The sequence below is a fragment of the Lampetra fluviatilis genome, chromosome 25 (assembly GCF_964198595.1).
Source record: "Lampetra fluviatilis chromosome 25, kcLamFluv1.1, whole genome shotgun sequence".
Taxonomy (NCBI): domain Eukaryota; kingdom Metazoa; phylum Chordata; class Hyperoartia; order Petromyzontiformes; family Petromyzontidae; genus Lampetra; species Lampetra fluviatilis.
Genome location: NC_136299.1, coordinates 7,568,252 through 7,588,264, shown reverse-complemented (window position 1 = coordinate 7,588,264; position 20,013 = coordinate 7,568,252). Strand labels below are relative to the sequence as shown.

Sequence of the window (20,013 nt, the reverse complement as noted above, 5' to 3'; positions counted from 1 at the left end):
GAGAGAGGGAGAGAATGATGGGAGGCAGTGATGGGAAGGGAGGGAGAGAATGATGGGAGGCAGTGCTGTGAGAGAGTGAGAGAATGATGGGAGGCAGTGATGGGAAGGGAGGGAGAGAATGATGGGAGGGAGTGATGGGAAGGGAGAGAGTTGTGCGAGATATGAGAGTGATGGAAGAGAGCGCACTGAGTGATGGGAGAGTTTGGAGTGATGGAGTTCAGCTCGCTTTAAAGCCGGAGCCAGTAAATTACAGTCAGAGCTTTGGCGAGAGAGAGAGAGGGAGGGAGGGGAGGGAGGGAGGGAGGGGAGGGAGAGTGACACAACACGGACAGGCAGGAAGGGAGAGGGAGGAGAGAGCGAGAGGGGGGGGGAGGTCTCTCCGCCTTAAAGAGCGCCAGTCACCTCGCACGGACTGACGTGCGGCTTGGAGCGAGGAGCTGAGTGGGCAGTCCCCGTCTCAGGCCGGCGCCGTGACCCGGCAATCAAGGCGAACGTGAGTCCCAGTGCTCATGTCCGTGTGTGTCGTCTGTGTCTCCTTTGTGTGTCTGCGCGTCCGTGTTGTCTCTGTGCGTGCGCGAATAGAATTCTTAACGCGGTGCAGACACACGCCTGCGTGTGTACACATATACTGCACACACACATGCACAATGCACGGAACGCACGGAAGCCGGAGTATGCACACTACATGTGCGTGCACATTGACACACGCACTACTCATTAGTGCACAGCAGCGAAATTGCATCTAAGGCACTTACACACACGCACACACGCGCACGCACGCCATGTGCACACGCACTGACACACTCGCCTGCACAAAGACAAAGTGGTCCCGTATAGCCCAAACATACTGTTGGGACAAGTGCTGTCAGCGAGCCATTTACACACTTGCATGCACACAAAGGCGTGTGCACACACACACACACACGTGCACACACACACACGTACACACACACGTGCACACACACGTGCACACACCGTGCAATGCACTCACAAACCATCGGTGGTGTGCCATCACCACACCACCACACACCGCGTGGGGAACACACACACGTTACTTTATTCTTGCTGATGGGCTACATTTGTATTTGCACAACGTTACTAAAGCACACGGACTTGGCGGAGTACGTGACGAGCCTCGAGATGGGATTGTGAGGAGCTGTGGTGGGAGTGGAGTGGTTCGCGCTGCGCTACGAACCCGGCCATCCGAGTTCGATTCCCGCTCACGGCCAACGCCAGTGACGATTATCTGAACCGGTGCTGGGTCGAATGAGTGGCCTGGTCCGGTGCGTAAACACATGCGCTGTGTGAACATCGTCACTGGGGAGACAAAGGCGGCCGGGCGTGGTGCTGGCCACCCACCCCCTCGTGTGCCGTGCCGGCCTTCATAGGTGCTCGCTAACAGCACTTGCCCCAACAGTCTGTTAAAGGCTATACGGGGGATCTCTGTCTTTGTTGTAGTCAAGGTGTTTATGGGTGTATGAGTTGGTTGTTCGTGGCTGGGATAAACATTGTATTGTTGTGGTGGTTGTTGTCATTGCATTGTATTGCCTACTGTGGTGTTGGTTGTATTGCGTTGGCGGTTGTTGTTGTGGTTGTTGTTGGTGGTTGCTGTCGTGGTTGTTGCAACGATGCATGTATTGGTTGTTGTTGTTGCAGCTGTTGTAATCACTGTGATTATTGGCTGCTGTTTACGATTTTAATGATACCGATTACGATTGTGACGCCCCCCCCCCCTCCTCCCCACTCACCCCTCCCCTCACCCACCCGGCCGCCTTTGTCTCTGTTCGCTTTCAATCGATGCAGTGGAGGTTGTTTACGTGACCTGGGCTGAGACGCGAACTTGGGTGTGGTGGTCGTTGGGGGTGTGTGGGGGGTGGGTGGGGTGAGTGGGTGGGTGGTGGGGGTGTGGATAGTGGGGGGAGTGGGTGGTGGGGGTGGGTGAAAGTGTGGTGGGGGTTGGTGGGTGGTGGGGGTGTGGATGGTGGGGGTGAGTGGGTGGTGGGGGTGAGTTGGTGGTGGGGGTGAGTGGGTGGTGGGGGTGAGTGGGTGGGGGTTGCTGGTGGGGGTGAGTGGGTGGTGGGGGTGAGTTGGTGGTGGGGGTGAGTGGGTGGTGGGGGTGAGTGGGTGGGGGTTGCTGGTGGTGGTGGGGGTGAATGGGTGGTGGGAGTTGGTGGTGGTGGTGGTGGGGGTCAGTGGCAGTGGGGGTGAGCGGGTGGTGGCTGTGCGGCTGTGGTTGTTGATCTTTTGAATCGGTGGTTGTCATTGTCTTGTTCAAGAGAGGGTCTGGAGATGCGATTGTGGGATAGCGGAGAGCGGCGACAGCGAGAGAGACAGAGAGCGAGAAGGGAGATGGGGCGGTGGTGCGTTCACACTGCGCTACGAGACGGACGGAGTTGCGTTTCGTGTTCCCAGCCACGACTCACGCCAGCGGCCAGCGATGTCTGAACGGCTCCTGTAGACCACCAACTCCCTGCTCACCTCCATCCCTGGTCGCCAATCCGCACTGATTGACCAGCGCGGTGAAGTATGGTTAGAAGAAGGGGGAAAAAAACAACCCCCTCGCACCGACACGATGTGGGGAGGCCTTTATCCAGCGGTGGATTTGACAAAAGGGCGGACATCAAGAGAATATAGAGGGAGGGGGAGCTGCAGAAACAAACACAGAGGGGAGAACAAGAGAGAGTAACAGAGAGAGTAGCAGAGAGAGTAACGGAGAGAGGGGGGGACTGGAAATTGTAACGATATTAACACAGAGGGAGAGAGTAACGGAGAGAGTAACGGAGGGGGGGGGGGATAGCTACAGCGAGAGGGGACAGATGGAGACACTCACACAGACTTTTGATTTGTAAACAACTTTTATTGCCGCCAGCAGCAACAGCACTGGAGGCGATTCCGATTTGAAAATGCGAAATACAAGAGAGGAGAGAGATGGAGAGACTAACACACAGAGATGGGGGGGGAGCAGGGCAGATGAACACAGAGAGGGAGAGTGGGGAGGAGTTGGCAGAGGCTTGCGGTCGAGAAAGTTGTTTACGAGACCGGGCGGAGGGGGAGGGAGATCTGGTCGAACAAGGAGGGGAGGGATGAGGAGGGAGATCTGGGAGGGGCGGGGGGAGCGCAGGGAGAGAAGAGTGGAGAATGGAGGGGGGAGATGTCGGCTGGAGGGGGAGACGGGAGGTCTGGGAGCAGACATGGGGGGGTAGGGCAGTGGCGGTAGGGATGGAGATCGCGAGAGGGTGGAGAAGAGACGTGTGGTGGAGAGGAGTCGAGATCTGGGTCAGGAGGAAAGAGTGGGATGTCGGAGTCGTCGTGGTGGGTGAGGAGTGGATATCTGATGTGTGACGGAGGGAGGGAGATGTTGAGTGAGAGGTAGACACGTGGGGTGGAGCAGAGGGGGGTTAGGGAGGCAGGCGGAAAGTGCCTGGGGGCTCGGTGGGGAGGTTGAGACGTTGGAAGAGAAGTTGACACGTGGCCGAGAGGAGCGGGAGGGTAGAAGTTTAACACGTCGGCTTTCGCCTTGTGGATTGTTGTGGATTTGCTGTCCAACACACAAGCGGTGGTGCTGTACCAGAGGTCGCAACCGGGTACCCGATACCCGTACCCTACCCGATACCCGGCTACCCGGCCGGGTACGGGTAGCCGTTTGCGACCCTGGTGCGGCCGGGTACGGGTAGGCCGTGAGTCACTGGTGAGTCACCGTTTGTCACTCATTTCGGGTAGGGTAGGGTACGGGTACCCATTTGCGACCCTGGTGCAGCCGGGTACGGGTAAGGAATCAAAACCCGTTTGCGACCTCTGTGCTGTACTAGTGACGAATTGGCACGTTCTGTTCACGTGACAAAGCTTACTCGTTGGCTGTGTCGGGTGGTGGCGGGTTTAACGACACATTTATATTGACGCGATATAACCCCAAAACAATACGCGTATTATGGAGGGCGGAAAACAGCGATATGAGACGATTCCAGATAATCTTCTTTGTTCTTTCGGTAAAGTCACGTAGAAGGAAAATAATAAAATAATAAAAATAAAACATAATAAAATAATTCTCACGACGTTTCGGCCACAACGCAAGCAGCCGTCTTCAGGTGGAGAACAGGTCTGTCGAAACGTCGTGAGAATTATTTCATTATGTTTTATTTTTATTATATTATTATTTTCATTCTACGTGACTTTACCGAAAGAACCAAGAAGATGAATCCCTGCAGTCACTAAAGCTTTAAATCGAAAGATTCCAGATCACTCAACAGGTTCCGTGTCAACTACAGTGCGGCCTTCATATGAAATGTAGAGAAACGGGCAACGTTTCGGGCAATGTCCCTTGATTGCACACACATAGAGGGGCTACAGAGATCATGTAGTGGATCAGAGTTGGGAATAACAGCTCTTGTGTAAATCAACTGCCGGGTGAAGGCCTCCACCACGCCGTGTTAGGCACGGAGGACGCAACAACAGCAGCAACAGCACCATAATTATCTGGATCAGAAGATGTATTTAGACTGGAGGAATCCGATGAGCTGTGAAGCTATTTTGTTTTACAGACGTCCGCAGTAGGGGCGGCTCAGAACGTTAAAATCACCATCATCATCATCGTCATCAGTAGAACTCCAGTCACCCATCGTCATCAGGAGCATAAACATCAGACCGCATCATCAGCTCATGGGGGGCATCGTGAGCTGTCCCCGATGAGCGGCGAGTGTTTCACCATACTTCACCACGCCGCTCGGCAGCGTGATGTAACACAAATGACGCGTGGTGCTGATTAAAGAGTACACAGAGCAGCGTGTCATGCGTTCCTGTGGCCCGTAATGATTTTAATAAACGAGAAGCCAGCCCGTCCCTGCGCACGAGGCGACGTGCCTCGGGCCACGGATCCAACCACCCCTCGACAAACGCCAGCCACTCGTTACTCATCAGAGACTTGATGATGATGATGTGTGGTTGGGCTGCTGCTGCTGCTGCTGCGGTCGTTGATGATGGTGGAGTCGCTGATGATAGGGATGCTGTTGCTGATGATGCCGAGCTTTGCTGTGGGTGCTGATAATGATATCAGGTGGTGCTGTTGATGATTGACGGCCTTTGTTGTGGGTGCTGATAATGATATCAGGCGGTGCTGTTGATGATTGACGGTCTTTGTTGTGGGTGCGGACAATGATATCGGTGTTGATGATGATGCTGCTGACGTGTGTATTATGTTGAACCTCTTTCGCACCGTACGTAGCCAACCGTGCTACTCGGAGGTGCGGACGATAACAATGTGATGTGATTATCACGACAATGCTGCTGATAAAGATGATGCTGCTGCTGCTGATGATGGTGATCAGAATGAGAATCTTGATTTAGACTGCATGCGGACTCCGATGAGCTGCGATTAAACTGGGTTAGCGCGTGTAGCGAGTAGACGTGGTCTCGGCCCAGTCACCAAAAACAAACTCAGAATCAGAATCTTGATTTAGGCTGCAGGAGGAATCCGATGAGCTATGAAACTCTTCTTTTTCTTCACATATGTCCAGCGTGGGCGGGTCAGCGAGTTGCAACAGCAAAGAGTGCAAATACACGACAGGGTGACGGACGCTTGTGTTGCGCCCGAAGCGTCGTGATGTATTTTATTTTATAGCTACGTGACTTTACCGAAAGAATCAAAGAGTATAAATGACGGGAGTGAAAAATCGAGAAACGTTATAAGCAAATCACTATTGTTAATAAACTAAAAATAAACGGCAAACACGTTTAATAATGAATTATGCTTTATTGTTCGGCTGGTTAAGACGATGACGGTGGTGGTGGAGGAGGAGGAACTTGCGTCATTGGAGCGTAGTCAGGACTGGAACTCGTCACGTGACCACTCAGGAGCCAGACCAAGCTGACTTCAATCCTGACTTAAAGCTTTCGTGACTGTAGGAATTCACATTCTTTGGGTCTTTCGGTTAAGTCACGTAGATAGGTTCAAAGAAAATAACAAAACGTTATAAAAAAAACTACGACGTTTCGATCGCAACGAACGCTTGTGTAGTTTTTTTTAGTTTTTTTGTTATTTTCTTTGAACCTATCTACGTGACTTTACCGAAAGACCCAAATAACAAGCTGACTTCGTTCCTAGACAAAGGATCTGGTGGCGATGCTGCTACTGCTGCTACTGTCGTTTCAATACGGACAACAACACAAATGTGTTGTCTATTTGTTTGTGTTTCTCCCTTGTGATGGGACTTTGTAGGATGAACGTTGAGATTTGTAAGTGGCACGGGGTGACCAATAAGGTCAGAATTGGTATGTAATAAGGTAGGCAGCACTGATCTCCTACAGAGTCCCATCACAAGGGAAACCACAAACAAATAGACACAAACACATTTATTTATTTTTGCCCGTATTAAAACGGCTATACGCCATATGAACCTGAAAACTCAACTTCCCTGTACACAGAATGCGGTGGTTAAGCCGTACGGATTGACAGCGAAGCCATCGATACAATCACGTTTCAAATGAGTCCTCGAGATCGTTTCGAGTCACGTGATGAGAACGTGGGAACGTTCAACCGCCGTGCTCGCACCCCATTGGCTCGGCGCTTGGGGCCCGCGTGGCAGCGGCCTGTGCGGCGAGGTTTTGCCTGACGGACGACTTCCGGCACGTGGTCGGCACGTGTTTGATTTTGAACGGCTCGATCGGTGGGGTGCTCGGTGCAAAGGGCGAGGCCGATGTGCCCGGCAGGTCACCCTTGCAGCGAGCTGCGGGTTCGATTTGCGGCCCCACGGATAAATATTCGTGGCGATTTGATGACGAGCGCGTGTATAATGAACGTGCGCCCGTGTGTTTGTGTGTATACAGAGCGGTGGTGCAGCGGTTAGCGCGCTGCGCTATGAACCCGAGTTCGATTCCCGCTCACGGCCAAACACCGGTGACGATTGTCTGCACCGGTTCTGGGCCTCCCCTATGTCGACTCAGCCTCAAATAAGTACCTGGTGCGATGTGTAAACATCGTCACTGGGGAGACAAAGGCGGCCGGGCGTGGTGCTGGCCACCCACCCCCTCGTTTGCCGTGCCGGCCTTCAAAAAGTGCTCGCGAACAGCACTTGCCCCAACAGTTTGCTAAAGCTACACGGGGCGTCTTTGTGTCACTTAAACGTTCATTATCAGTAGCCCTGTTTACTCAAGACGTCACTCTCCTGACCCTAACCCTACCTCCTGAACCCAAACTTTAGAGCTGATGGTAGCAACAGCTGCCAGTGTGTCCGTGCGCATGTGCCTGCGTGTGTGTGTCTGTGTCATTGTGTGTGTGTGTCAGTGTGTGTGTGACCAGCAATTGTGTTCACGGAACTTGCTCCAACAGTCTTGGTGGGCTATAGCGGCTTATCTTTGCCTTTGTTTTTTTTGTTCGCGTGTACGATCCGTATGTTATCGCATGTTGGTGTGTGTGCGTGTGTCTTTGTGTGTGCGTGTGTGTGGGTAACGTGTGTATGAACACGCGTGTGTGTGCGTGTGGATACAGAGCGGTGGTGTCGCGGTTAGCGCACTGCGCTACGAACCTGGCTACCCGAGTTCGATTCCCGCTCACGGCCGACACCGGTGACGATTATCTGAACCGGTTCTGGGCCTCCCCTAGGTCGACTCAGCCACAAATGAGTACCCGGTGCGTTGTGTAAACATCGTCACTGGGGAGACAAAGGCGGTCGGGCGTGATGCTGGCCTTGTGTGCCGTGCCAGCCTCCATAGGTGCTCGATAAACAGCACTTGCCCCAACAGTCTACTAAAGCTATACGGGGGATATGTGTCTGTGTATGTAAATTAAAATGCACGTGCGTATTATTGTGCCTGTGGGTGTGTTTTTGAGAGTACGTGAGTGCACTACGTGTATAGTAGATTAAGTGAGCGCGTGGATATAGCATTGATAATGCACACGCACGCGTACACATGTTCAAATCTCACCACGACTAACCACCACCCACTACCACTCACCACCACTCACCACCTACTACTCACCACCACCAACCACCCACCCACCACGACTGACCACCACTCACCACCCATCCACCACCATCTACCCACCACCACTCACCACCACCCACCACCACCACCACTCACCACCCCCCAGCACGACTGACATCATCTCAGCCGGATCGCGCGGCTTGGCCAGCATTGAGACATCGGCAACGGTCGCACTCGACTCGTTGTTGACTCGCGCATTCGGACGACACATAAATAAATAAATAAAGAAGACAGTTCAACACGTGGGAGGCTTTCGCGACCAATATTATTCATAATCAACGTTTTTGGGTTAGATCGCGTTATTTATAAATGTGTCGTAACCCTCCACCACCCGACACGGCCAATCAGCAAAAAAGTGTCACGTTGACAAAAGACAAATAGTTCACTGCTTTAGCCCACCGGTGTGTTGAAGCGTGAATCCACAACATTTACAATTTTTGAGTAGTACTGTGACGTTTCGCTCGTAATTGCATCCAGCATCATCGGGCAATTCGCCAGGATGGTGAGGCTCTGCTCTTGCTCCCGTTAAAGGCGCGGCCTTGCAATAGCTTGCTTAGGCCCCTGCAAACAGAAGAGACTTCTCCCCACTGGAGCGAACTCTAGTGTTGTATTTGGCCTACTCTTCCACGTCATCGTCTTACTTATGATAGCGGCAGCAATATCTGTGAAAACTTCTGGACGTCTGTGAAAAAATTGCTTAATAGCTCATCGGATTCTTCCAGTATAAATAAATATTCTGATGTTGCTGTTCAGGCTCTAAATGTCGAAGTCTGGATTTCCATAACGAGAGGGCTTCAGCAGAGAGAGAGAGAAAGAGAGTTCGTGTAGCTTACAATAAAAATGAGAGCTTATGCGGACATCTTATAATGCACCACCACAACCACCACCAAACAACATGATCATCAGCAGCAGTAGCAGCAGCAGTAGCATCAGCAGCCAGCACGGCTCGCGGGTCAACTCCGTAAAAACATCGCAATGGTCGAAATGGGTGTCGGGGGGGGGGGGACGAGAGGCGACGGTGATTCATTGGGGGTCCTCATGACCACGTTGGAAAAAAATAAAACACTCCCTGGCTTTGTATTATTTCCACACGACAATAACAAATACCCCCTCCCTCCCCCGTGTAGCATTAACAGACTGTAGGGGCAAGTGCTGTTAGCGAGTTGCACCTATAAAGGCCGGCACGGCACACGAATGAGGTGGGTGGCCAGCACCACGCCCGGCCGCCTTTGTCTCTCCAGTGGCGATGTTTACTACACACCGCACCGGGAACTCGTTTGAGGCTGAGTGGACGCGTGGGGGTTTAACCCCAGCAGGAAACGACTCCGAAATGAACAGCGACCTGCGGCCCCTGCTGCTACTGCTGCTTCTACTGCTGCTGATGCTTCTACTGCTGCTGATGCTTCTACTGCTGCTGATGCTTCTACTGCTGCTAATGCTTCTACTGCTGCTGATGATGCTTCTACTGCTGCTGATGCTTCTACTGCTGCTGATGATGCTTCTACTGCTGCTGATGCTTCTACTGCTGCTGATGCTTCTGCTGCTACTGCTGCTTCTACTGCTGCTGATGCTTCTACTGCTGCTGATGCTTCTACTGCTGCTGATGCTTCTACTGCTGCTGCTATTACTACTGCTTCTTCTGCTACTGCTACTATATTACTACTGCAGCAATCTATTGTTGCTATTACTGCTGATGCTTCTACTGCTACTGCTGCTATTACTGCTGCTTCTACTGCTGCTGCTATTTCTGCTGCTGCTTCTTTTGCTGCTACTACTGCTGATGCTGCTGATGTTGCTGCTGCTGCTGCTGCTACTACTGCTGATTCTGCTGATGTTGTTGCTGCTGCTACTGCTGCTGATGCTGCTGATGTTGCTGTTGCTGATGCTGCTGATGTTGCTGATGCTGCTGCTACGACTGCTGATGCTGCTGATGTTGTTGCTGCTGCTACTACTGCTGCTACTGCTGATGCTGTTGCTGCTGGCTGCTGCTGATGTTGCTGCTGCTGCTGCTACTGCTGATGCTGCTGATGCTGCTGATTTTGTTGCTGCTGGTACTGCTGATGCTGCTGCAAGCTACTGCCGCTGCTGCGAGCGTGCCTATTTGTTTCGCAACCAAGCCCCGACCGCAACCGGCGACTCGACAACATCTTCCGGGCCGCGTTGGCGGAGGGCGCGAGAGGCCACGGGGGGCCACGGGGGGCCACGCAGAGGATCGGCGCCAGAGGCTTCGCTGGCCCCCTGGCAGCGTCCCCCGAGAGCCGGCCACACGGCGGCGTCGTCTCGACGATTTTCGATGCACGGAGCGTCATTTGTGACGACCCGATCGATGACACGCGCGGCATTGTGCCATCGCCTCTTCCGTGTTACTCTTCTGTCGCTACTACTACTACCGTTACCATGGTTACTGTACCCCCCTCTCGCTTCACCCCCCCCCCCCTCATTTATTCCTCCGTCACCCGTGGTGAGGGTTCAGTGAGTACCAGGCAAGGACCGTTTCGTCTCATCCATCACCACCAACCACCACCACTCACCCACTCGATTCATCCACTCACCCACCCACCCACGTAGCTTCCCCCCGCACCTCCGATTAGCACGTTTGGTTACGTACGGTGCGAAAGAAGTTCCAACATAGTACATACACGCTGCGCGCTAACCGCTGCGCCACCGCTCCCTGCACTAATGCACAAACACACGCGTGCACGCACTCACTCGAGAGTAAACATCCATTCAAACACTATCGAATATACACTCACATACGCATTCACACACATACACACACGAGATAGACAAACCCCCCGTATAGCCATACCCCCCCCCGTCTAACATACATACATTACCTACCCATTCACTCACCCACCCACTCACCCACCCATTCACCTACTCACCCACCCACTCACCCACCCACTCACCCACCCACCCACCCACGCACCCACTCACCCACCCACCCACTCATTCACCCACCCACTCACCCACTCACCCACCCACCCACCCACTCACCCTCCCACCCACTCACCCACTCACCCACCCACCCACTCACTCACCCACTCACCCACCCAACCACTCACCCACTCACTCACCCACTCACCCACTCACCCACCCACTCACCCACCCACTTACCCACTCACCCACTCACCCACTCACCCACCCACTCACCACACTGCGGATCACAGAACTTCTCTCCCTGTCTGCTTCCTCCCTCGCACCGCACTCACCGCAGCAGCAACAACACCTCTTTCTGGCGATGCTGCTGTTGATCCTGTTGCTAGTGCTGCTGCTTCTGCTGCTATTGCTCTTGTTGCTGTTCCTAGTGCTGCTGTTGCTCCTGCCTCTGCTGCTGTTGCTCCTGCCTCTGCTGCTTCTCCTGCTATTGCTCTTGTTGCTGTTCCTAGTGCTGCTGTTGCTCTTGCTGCTGTTCCTAGTGCTGCTGTTGCTCCTGCCTCTGCTGCTGTTGCTTCTGCTGCTGCTGTGGTGACCTCTCCCCCGAAGCCCTGTCACCGTGGCTGGCAGACACCGACACTGGCATGGAGACAGCGGTGGTCAGTGTTCGTTTGTTGAGTCCTTGAGTCAGCTGGCCAGGATCGGGGCAGGGACACAGATCCACTTTTCATGGCAGGTTACGCAGGCTGCCCAGAGAAAGTCAACGCACATACCGTCTTCATCGTTATTTCATTCTTATTATAACACCAGGAACAGTGGTCACTGAGCCCCAGGACTCTATTTTCCGGAGGGTCCTGCCAAGATTTCGCAGTGAGTGGTAACGGTTGCTTTGCGTGTGGCCTCCATCGGGTCAGAAAAATCGGATACGTTTTTCAAATAAGGCACACGTGGTCCCGTGATGCCACCCCACATGGCTCTCAACTCTCTCACAACTCTCTCGCCTCCTCCTCTCTCCTCTCTCTCACCCAAAAAAATGTAATACTGGTAGGAACCTCCTGGTTACACCAGCCCACAGGGGATTATTGTGTCCGTCCGTCGTGCAGGGAGGGGCTGAGTGGGGAGGGAGGGGCTGGGTGGGGAGGGGAGGGTGGGGAGGAGCTGGGTGGGGAGGGTGGGGCTGGGTGGGGAGGGGAGGGTGGGGAGGGGCTGGGTGGGGAGGGGCTGGGTGGGGAGGGTGGGGCTGGGTGGGAGGGGTGGGGCTGGGTGGGGAGGGGCTGGTCACCTCGTGGTGCCCTTATAAAACTCAACGTTTAACCTACTCACGCCGGCTTGTGCCCGCCCTCACAGTCGGCCATATTTGCGGAATACACCACGCCGCCGTTGACCCTGCCCATTGACCGAGCAACCCAACGTGTTCCTACCAGCTCCCTCCGCAGCAGGAATGTGTTAATAACCATCGCGACGATTTTAATTCACGTCAACTGTGAAGCAGGCGGTCGCCTAGTGTATTCCTGTGGCCTAAGCCGACGAGGAAAATCTCGAAACCGCGAACCCTCCGCGGACGTAACGGCGGACTCGGAGCCCGCCCGCCAGCCCGCTCTTGCAGGCCGTCGCCCGCCTATCGCCGCCCTTAATCTTCTCTTTAATCCTTCTCGTGACAGACGCATACATTGCCTTACGGCTTGACTTGAATAAGCCGGCCGAAGTGTGTCAGCGCTCTTGTCCGTGGCGGCGGTGGCGGCGGTGGTGCCGCCTTACCCCAGTGCCCCCAATGATCCCCCTTCCCACCCGCCCGTAGGCACGGCGCTAGCTCCGCCTGGTGATTTGCCGGGGGTGAAACGTGCTCATTCCGTGGCCGTGCGCTCATTGGGTTGCGGCTCGTTGACGTTCTACGCCGTTGATGTTGTTTGTTTGTTTGTTTTCGCGAATGGTGTCTGTCTGCACGTGCGCACCGTTGGACTTCTTTCGCACCACGCGTAGCCAACCGTGCGAATCGGAGGCGTGCGGCGGAAGGACGTCAAACCGAACGCAAAAAGGGGTTCGAAATAAAATGAGTTTTCAATTTAGGGGCAGTGCCGGATTATCCTCGTAGCAAAAGTAGCTACATATGCTGCGGGCCCCGTACTTTCAAGGGCCCCGCGCTAAATGCTTTCAAGCTATCAATTCCGGTTCAGCGATTCTGCGCTCGCTCTATTACTATAGTACTATACTGCCTTCGACTTTTATGAACGAATGGGTGTTTAAGGTGAGCGATTTGTCGCATTATCCGGCTGCATAGCAAATGCAACAATACATTTGTGTTTTAATATTTGTGTTTATTTAAATTTAGGGCCCCTTTATAACAAATGCTACAGGCCCCGCACGAGCTTAATCCGGCACTGTCTAGGGGTCGCGGTGTGAAAGTCGTGACCCCGCTGTCTAGACAAGAGGTCGCTCGCAAGGGAAACTCGGAAGCGGTTCTGCAATATCGTCTTCCGCGGGCCGTTCTCTCTCTCAGGTGACGCGCCGCTCTCGCCGCGCGAGACTCCCAGGACGGGCGGATAACTCCACGTCCACGGCGCACCAGCATAGACGCGACGGCGGTGTGGGTGATGACGTCACAATCGTCGTCGTCGTCATCGCCACCGCCGCCATTGTCACCGCGCAGAGGAGCCGGCCGTCGTGAGACGTGGTCGTGACGCTTGTGCCGCTCCCGTCTGTCGCAGAGGTCGGTGCGGAGTCGGCGGCGCGCGAACCGTCGACGGTCGACACCAAACTTCCGTTTCCACCACCCCGTCGCGGGTGACCTCGTCTGCTCGCGGGGAAGTCACCCGCGTCGCCCAAGCACGCGACTTCGAAGGTGGACAATCGTTCGCGCGTTCACTCGCTCAACCGTCCCGCCACTCAGCCATCGCTCAGCCTTTGGGGAGAGTCTAGCTCCGTCTCCGGATGTCAGAACACGAGTTGGTGCCCACGTGGCAATCGGCGGCTCTTGCTGCGAACATCGGAAACCACCCCCCCGCCGCCGCCCCCCATAACACACACAATCATCGTCACAATCATCATCATCATCGTCGCTATCATCACCGTCACCATGGTCACCGTCGTCGTGATGAATCCCCGCCCCTCCCCGTGCCCCCTGCAGGAGATAGCGCGCGGCACCGCGGGGCGTGTCAGAGTGGGGGCCGGGCATGGCGGGCGAGCTGGCGCTGCTGGCGACGAGGGGGTGCGCCGCTCTGGCGGTCACCACGGCGGCGGTGCCCGGGCGACTCTCCCCGCTACTGGCGGCGAGCGCCCTCGCCGTTGGGGGGGGGCCGCGACCCCCCTTTTCGGGGACGCGGCGGTAACGGAGAGGTGGGAGCTCTCACGCTTGCCGCCAACCCCCCCCTCCCCCCCCCCCCCCCGTTTACTCGCGCCAGCCCCCCTTACTCCCCCCCTACCCCTCCTCCCACTGCATAGCCCATACGGTTTATTCGTATTCTTGTCCAGGGAAATGGACTTTGTAGGATGAACGTTGAGAATTATAAGGGGCACGGGGTGACCAGTAAGGTCTGAATTGGTCTGTAATAAGGTAGACAGCACTGATAAGGGGTTGACAGGTTTTATTATAGACAGAGATCCATAGAGATCGATAGAGACCCACAGAGAAACACAGAGACCCATAAAGATACATGGAGACCCACAGAGGTCCACAGAGACCCATATAGATCCATAGAGACGCACAGAGATACATAGAGACCCACAGAGATCCATAGAGAACCACCGAGATACATAGAGACCTATAGAGACCCATAGAGAGACATAGCATAACTGCCAAACCATACGGTTTACCCCGTATTCCTGCGCAGGGAAGTTCGTTTTTAGGTCCATACGGCATAGAGCCGTTTCTAAACGGCCAAAAAAAATGTGTTGTCTATTTGTTTGTGTTTCTCCCTCGTAATGGGACTTTGTAGGATGAACGTTGAGATGTATAAGGGCACGTGGTGACCAGTAAGGTCTGAATTGGTCTGTAATAAGGTAGGGCACTGATAGGGGGTTCACAGGTATGCCACTACCCCCACCCTGATGCGGCTTGACCGACAACAAAAACAAAGCGAGCCCAGGAAGAGTTGTCCGTTGAAGGGCAAGTCGCTTTTCCCTGGACAGCCATGGACAGCTTCTCAAGCTACGCGCTCAAAGAGAGTGCGAGGTGGTTGTAGGCGTCAGAGGAGGTCCCTGTCCCACCCTGGCAGGGAATGGCTCCCGCTCCCGGCCACGCGGCTTTACCCGGGGCCTACCCACCAGCCGTCCTTCAGGTTCGCTGAGCAGAGGTGTCAGCGACCCGCGGCCTAAATTTCGATTTAAATCTTTCGTGACTGCAGGGATTCATCTTCTTGGTTCTTTTGGTAAAGTCACGTAGAATGGAAATAATAAAATAATAAAAATATAAAACATAATAAAATAATTCTCACGACGTTTCGGCTACAACGCAAGCAGCCGTCCTCAGGTGGAGAGCAGGTCTGTCGAGTAGACTCTGTCTAAACGTCGTGAAAATTATTTAATTATGTTTTATTTTTATTATTTTATTATTTCCATTCTACGTGACTTTACCGAAAGAACCAAGAAGATGGACCCGCGGCCTGTTGATGATACCGTAGCCACTGACCCAGGTCCACGTTGGAATTCCCCACACGTCTGCCGTAGCACACGCACCGAGAAAATGACCCTCATTGAGGCTCCGCAAGCTTCTTCTCGGTACGACATTGAAGAAATCCTCGCCAGGACCTTTCCCCGCGCTCGCGCTGAGCAGGAGGGGGATTCCCCGCGGTAGATTGTCGCAGTCAGCGTTCTGTCCCCCTTCTTAAAAATGGTGACCACCAGGGCACGAAGAAGGGCCGTGAGCCAGGATAAACGTCACCTATTTTATATATAATAATAATAATGTGTCTTTCCTTTTAGCGCCACACGCGCAGTGTTCTGATTGACGACTCTCATTTGTTGGCCGTGCTTGTGACAACGCAGCAGCAACAGCAGCATCACCACCAAATAATTTGCAACAGCGTCACCACCGTCACCATCGTCGCTATCCTCACCGCGGGAGTTGTGGGTTCCGCGTGGTGACGGCCGCAGGTCCGCCGGGCGAGCGCGTGCCGGGACGCGCCGCGGCGCAGCGAGGATGGTGCCTGCCACCGGATGGGGGCCCCCGCTCCGTTCCCCGCTACTCAGCTCCGCGCACCCGGGCAGATCCGCGTCGCGGCGCGCGGCCCGCACGGACGCACGGTAACACTCGCTCACTGCTCGCTCGCTCGTGCACGGTAACGATCACGCACGGTTAGGCTCACGGCTCGCTCACGCATTGACGGTAATGCTCACGGCTCGATCGCTCACTCATGGACGGTAATTCTCACGGCTCGATCGATCACGCATGGACGGTAATGCTCACGGCTCGATCGCTCACTCATTGACGGACGAACAGACGGACGGACGGTGACACACATGGCACGCTCGCTCACGAACAGATGAACGGATGGACGGGTGAGTAATTTCCGGATTGGTCATTCTTCATTCATTCACGAAGGATTCCTCCGTTCAAAAAAACAATTCCGCGAGTTCGCTCACCGCTAATTCAACTCACGAGTGACTCATTCAATGACCCTTGACTCGTTCATATTCGAATGAGTGAGCGAATCGCTCACTGGGTTTGCCAATTGTAAGGGGAGGAATGACTCCACGTGACGCCGATGCTGATGACGTAGAGATGTAACGATTCACTCCTGTGCCCGGCGCTATCTGATGAATGAATGAGTGAACTAAAGCTACCACGTTTCTGGTGGGGTCCAACAGAGTGGTGTGGCCAGAATCACGGGCGGGGGTAGTGTTGGCAACCCCACCCCCGCATATGCCGCGCCGACCTTAACAGATGCAACACGTTAACGGCACTTGCACAAAAAATTTATGATGGTTATACGGGGAATCTTTGTCTTTGTGTGCTTGTGGCGTGCGGCCAGCAGCTTCCAGCCATACATTCGGCTGCCGTGTCCAGGACTCTCACGAGGTCCTACCACCACCACCATCACCACAACAACCTCAACCACCACCACCAGCAGCAGCAAGCGAGTTGGTACCAGCAGTCGAGGTGGTACCAGCAGGAGTCGCTGCGAGGGCTCACGACGGAGGACGTGGGCAAGGCGCGGCAATCCAAGTGCCAGCAGACGGTGATGGTGAGTGGGGCATGCGGGGAGATGGGGCCTCGGGAGAGGGGGACATCCTGGGGTCTGTCTGGGAGGGGGAGCGTGGGGGGTCTGTCTGGGAGGCGTCAGGGTCGGCATGAAACCCACGACCTCCTGTCTACCAGACGAGGTAGTTAACATCTCGCCCCCGCGTCTCGTGTCGCAAACAGCAGCAGCTGAGCGAGCGGGCGCGGGAGAGCAAGGTGCCCACCGGACGACTCAGCCGCATGGTCAACTTTGGTGGTGAGAACTCGCTCACTCACTCTCTCATCTCACTCACTCTCTCACTCTCTAATCTCACTCACTCATCTCACTCACTCTCTCACCTCACTCGCTCGCTCACTCATTCACTCATCTTACTCCTCTCACTCGCTCACTCACTCTCTCATCTCACTCACTCATTTCACTCTCTCATCTCACTCTCTCATCTCACTCACTCTCTCACCTCACTCGCTCGCTCACTCATTCACTCATCTTACTCCTCTCACTCGCTCACTCACTCTCTCATATCACTCACTCATCTCACTCACTCTCTCACCTCACTCGCTCGCTCACTCATTCACTCCTCTTACTCCTCTCACTCGTTCACTCACTCTCTCATCTCACTCACTCATCTCACTCTCTCATATCACTCACTCATCTCACTCACTCTCTCACCTCACTCGCTCGCTCACTCATTCACTCCTCTTACTCCTCTCACTCGTTCACTCACTCTCTCATCTCACTCACTCATCTCACTCTCTCATATCACTCACTCATCTCACTCACTCTCTCACCTCACTCGCTCGCTCACTCTCTCACCTCACTCGCTCGCTCACTCATTCACTCCTCTTACTCCTCTCACTCGTTCACTCACTCTCTCATCTCACTCACTCATCTCACTCTCTCATATCACTCACTCATCTCACTCACTCTCTCACCTCACTCGCTCGCTCACTCATTCACTCCTCTTACTCCTCTCACTCGTTCACTCACTCTCTCATCTCACTCACTCATCTCACTCTCTCATATCACTCACTCATCTCACTCACTCTCTCACCTCACTCGCTCGCTCACTCATTCACTCCTCTTACTCCTCTCACTCGTTCACTCACTCTCTCATCTCACTCACTCATTTCACTCTCTCATCTCACTCTCTCATCTCACTCACTCATCTCACTCACTCTCTCACCTCACTCGCTCGCTCACTCATTCACTCCTCTTACTCCTCTCACTCGTTCACTCACTCTCTCATCTCACTCACTCATCTCACTCTCTCATATCACTCACTCATCTCACTCACTCTCTCACCTCACTCGCTCGCTCACTCATTCACTCCTCTTACTCCTCTCACTCGCTCACTCACTCTCTCATCTCACTCACTCATCTCACTCTCTCATATCACTCACTCATCTCACTCTCTCATCTCACTCGCTCGCTCACTCATTCACTCCTCTCACACGCTCCCTCACTCCCCTTACTCGCTGCAGCTGCTCACTCACTTACTTACTCTCATTCACTGCCTCATTCATTCACTGACTCACTAATTAATTGACCACCTTTCTTATTCACTCATTCATGAATTCACTCAACTACCCCCTTCCTCATTCACCACCTCCCTCGTTCACTCATTGACCACCTCCCTCGTTCACTGAATCATTCATTCACTCCCACTCGTTCACTGTCTCTCACATTCACAACGTGCTCACTCGCTCTTTTTCTCCCCCCACCTCGTATTCACTACCTCACTCACCAATTCACTCACTCAGTAATTGTGGTGATGGTTATGGTCAATTTGATAATGGTGATTGTTGTGGCAATAACGGCGAATTGTCGTTGTGACGATGACGGTGGTGGTGTTGGCAGTTGTGATAATGATCATGGTAGTCGTTTTGATGGTTGCGGTTGTGGTGCTTTCAGTTGTGGTGGCTGTGATGGTTGTGATGGTTGTGGTGGTTGTGACGGTTGCGGTTGTGGCGGTTGTGACTGTTGCGGTGGTTGTGGTGGTTGTGATGGTTGTGGTGGTTGTGGCGGTTGTGACTGTTGCGGTGGTTGTGGTGGTTGTGACTGTTGCGGTGGTTGTGATGGTTGTGGTGGTTGTGACGGTTGCGGTTGTGGTGGTTGTGACTGTTGCGGTGGTTGTGATGGTTATGGTAGTTGTGAAGGTTGTGACTGTTGCGGTTGTGGTGGTTGTGACGGTTGTGACAGTTGCGGTTGTGGTGGTTGTGACTGTTGCGGTGGTTGTGATGGTTATGGTAGTTGTGAAGGTTGTGACGGTTGCGGTTGTGGTGGTCGTGACGGTTGCGGTGGTTGTGATGGTTGTCGCGGTTGTCATGGCTATGGTCGCGATGGTTGTGGTTGTGGTGTTGCAGGCCTCGCGGTGGGCCTGGGCCTCGGTGCGCTGGCCGAAGTGGCCCGCAAGCAGCTGGGCATGGACAAGGTGCCCCCGGGTGAGTCACGTGGGCCCACAGGGGCCCGGGGGGGGGGGGGGGGCAGGGGGGGTGGCGAGGGGGGGGGGCAGGCAATGGGGGGGGGGGGGTGCTGGCGGGATTGGGGGGGGGGTCATTCAACCCTTAGCCCCAGGAGCCACGCCAACGACGCTACCGCGCCTCCGAGCGAGCGAGTGGCTTCGCCCCTCTTGAAAGTCATCCAAGACAGAGGCGGCCTCGGCGGGCGGGGGGGGTGGGGCAGCGTTGTGCCGCTGCCGTTCTTCACGACACCGGAACCCGCGGCACCGGGTGAGGTGGTGGGGGGGGGGTCGCAGCTATCCACGTGGTGGGGGTCTGGGGGGGGTGACTTTTAACAAAGCGGTGGGATGGTGTTGTTTTCGTGTTGGGTTATTTTAGCTCTCCTGCTCTCTCTCTCTCTGGCTCCCTCTGTCTGCGTGCTCGCTGCCCCACGTTGCTCCTGCACCCGGGTGTCGTCGAGGCGTTTGTCGCTGCTGCTGCTGCTGCCACCGCTGCTGCTGCCGCTGCTGCCACTGCTGCTGCTG

At 54.5% G+C, this 20,013-nt stretch overlaps 1 protein-coding gene across 1 annotated transcript in view; it reads left to right on the top strand.

Moving 5' to 3' along the window:
- Window positions 1-340: 340 nt before the first annotated feature.
- The window catches only part of LOC144941751 (atypical kinase COQ8B, mitochondrial-like), a 47,376-nt gene continuing 27,703 nt past the window's right edge, over window positions 341-20,013 (top strand). Inside the window, 9 exon segments of the mRNA XM_078868164.1 lie at window positions 341-493; window positions 13,560-13,693; window positions 13,979-14,147; window positions 14,150-14,187; window positions 15,943-16,092; window positions 16,824-16,975; window positions 16,978-17,033; window positions 17,213-17,285; window positions 19,394-19,471. Coding sequence (XP_078724290.1) covers window positions 14,025-14,147; window positions 14,150-14,187; window positions 15,943-16,092; window positions 16,824-16,975; window positions 16,978-17,033; window positions 17,213-17,285; window positions 19,394-19,471 — 670 coding nt within the window. The 5' untranslated portion in view covers window positions 341-493; window positions 13,560-13,693; window positions 13,979-14,024.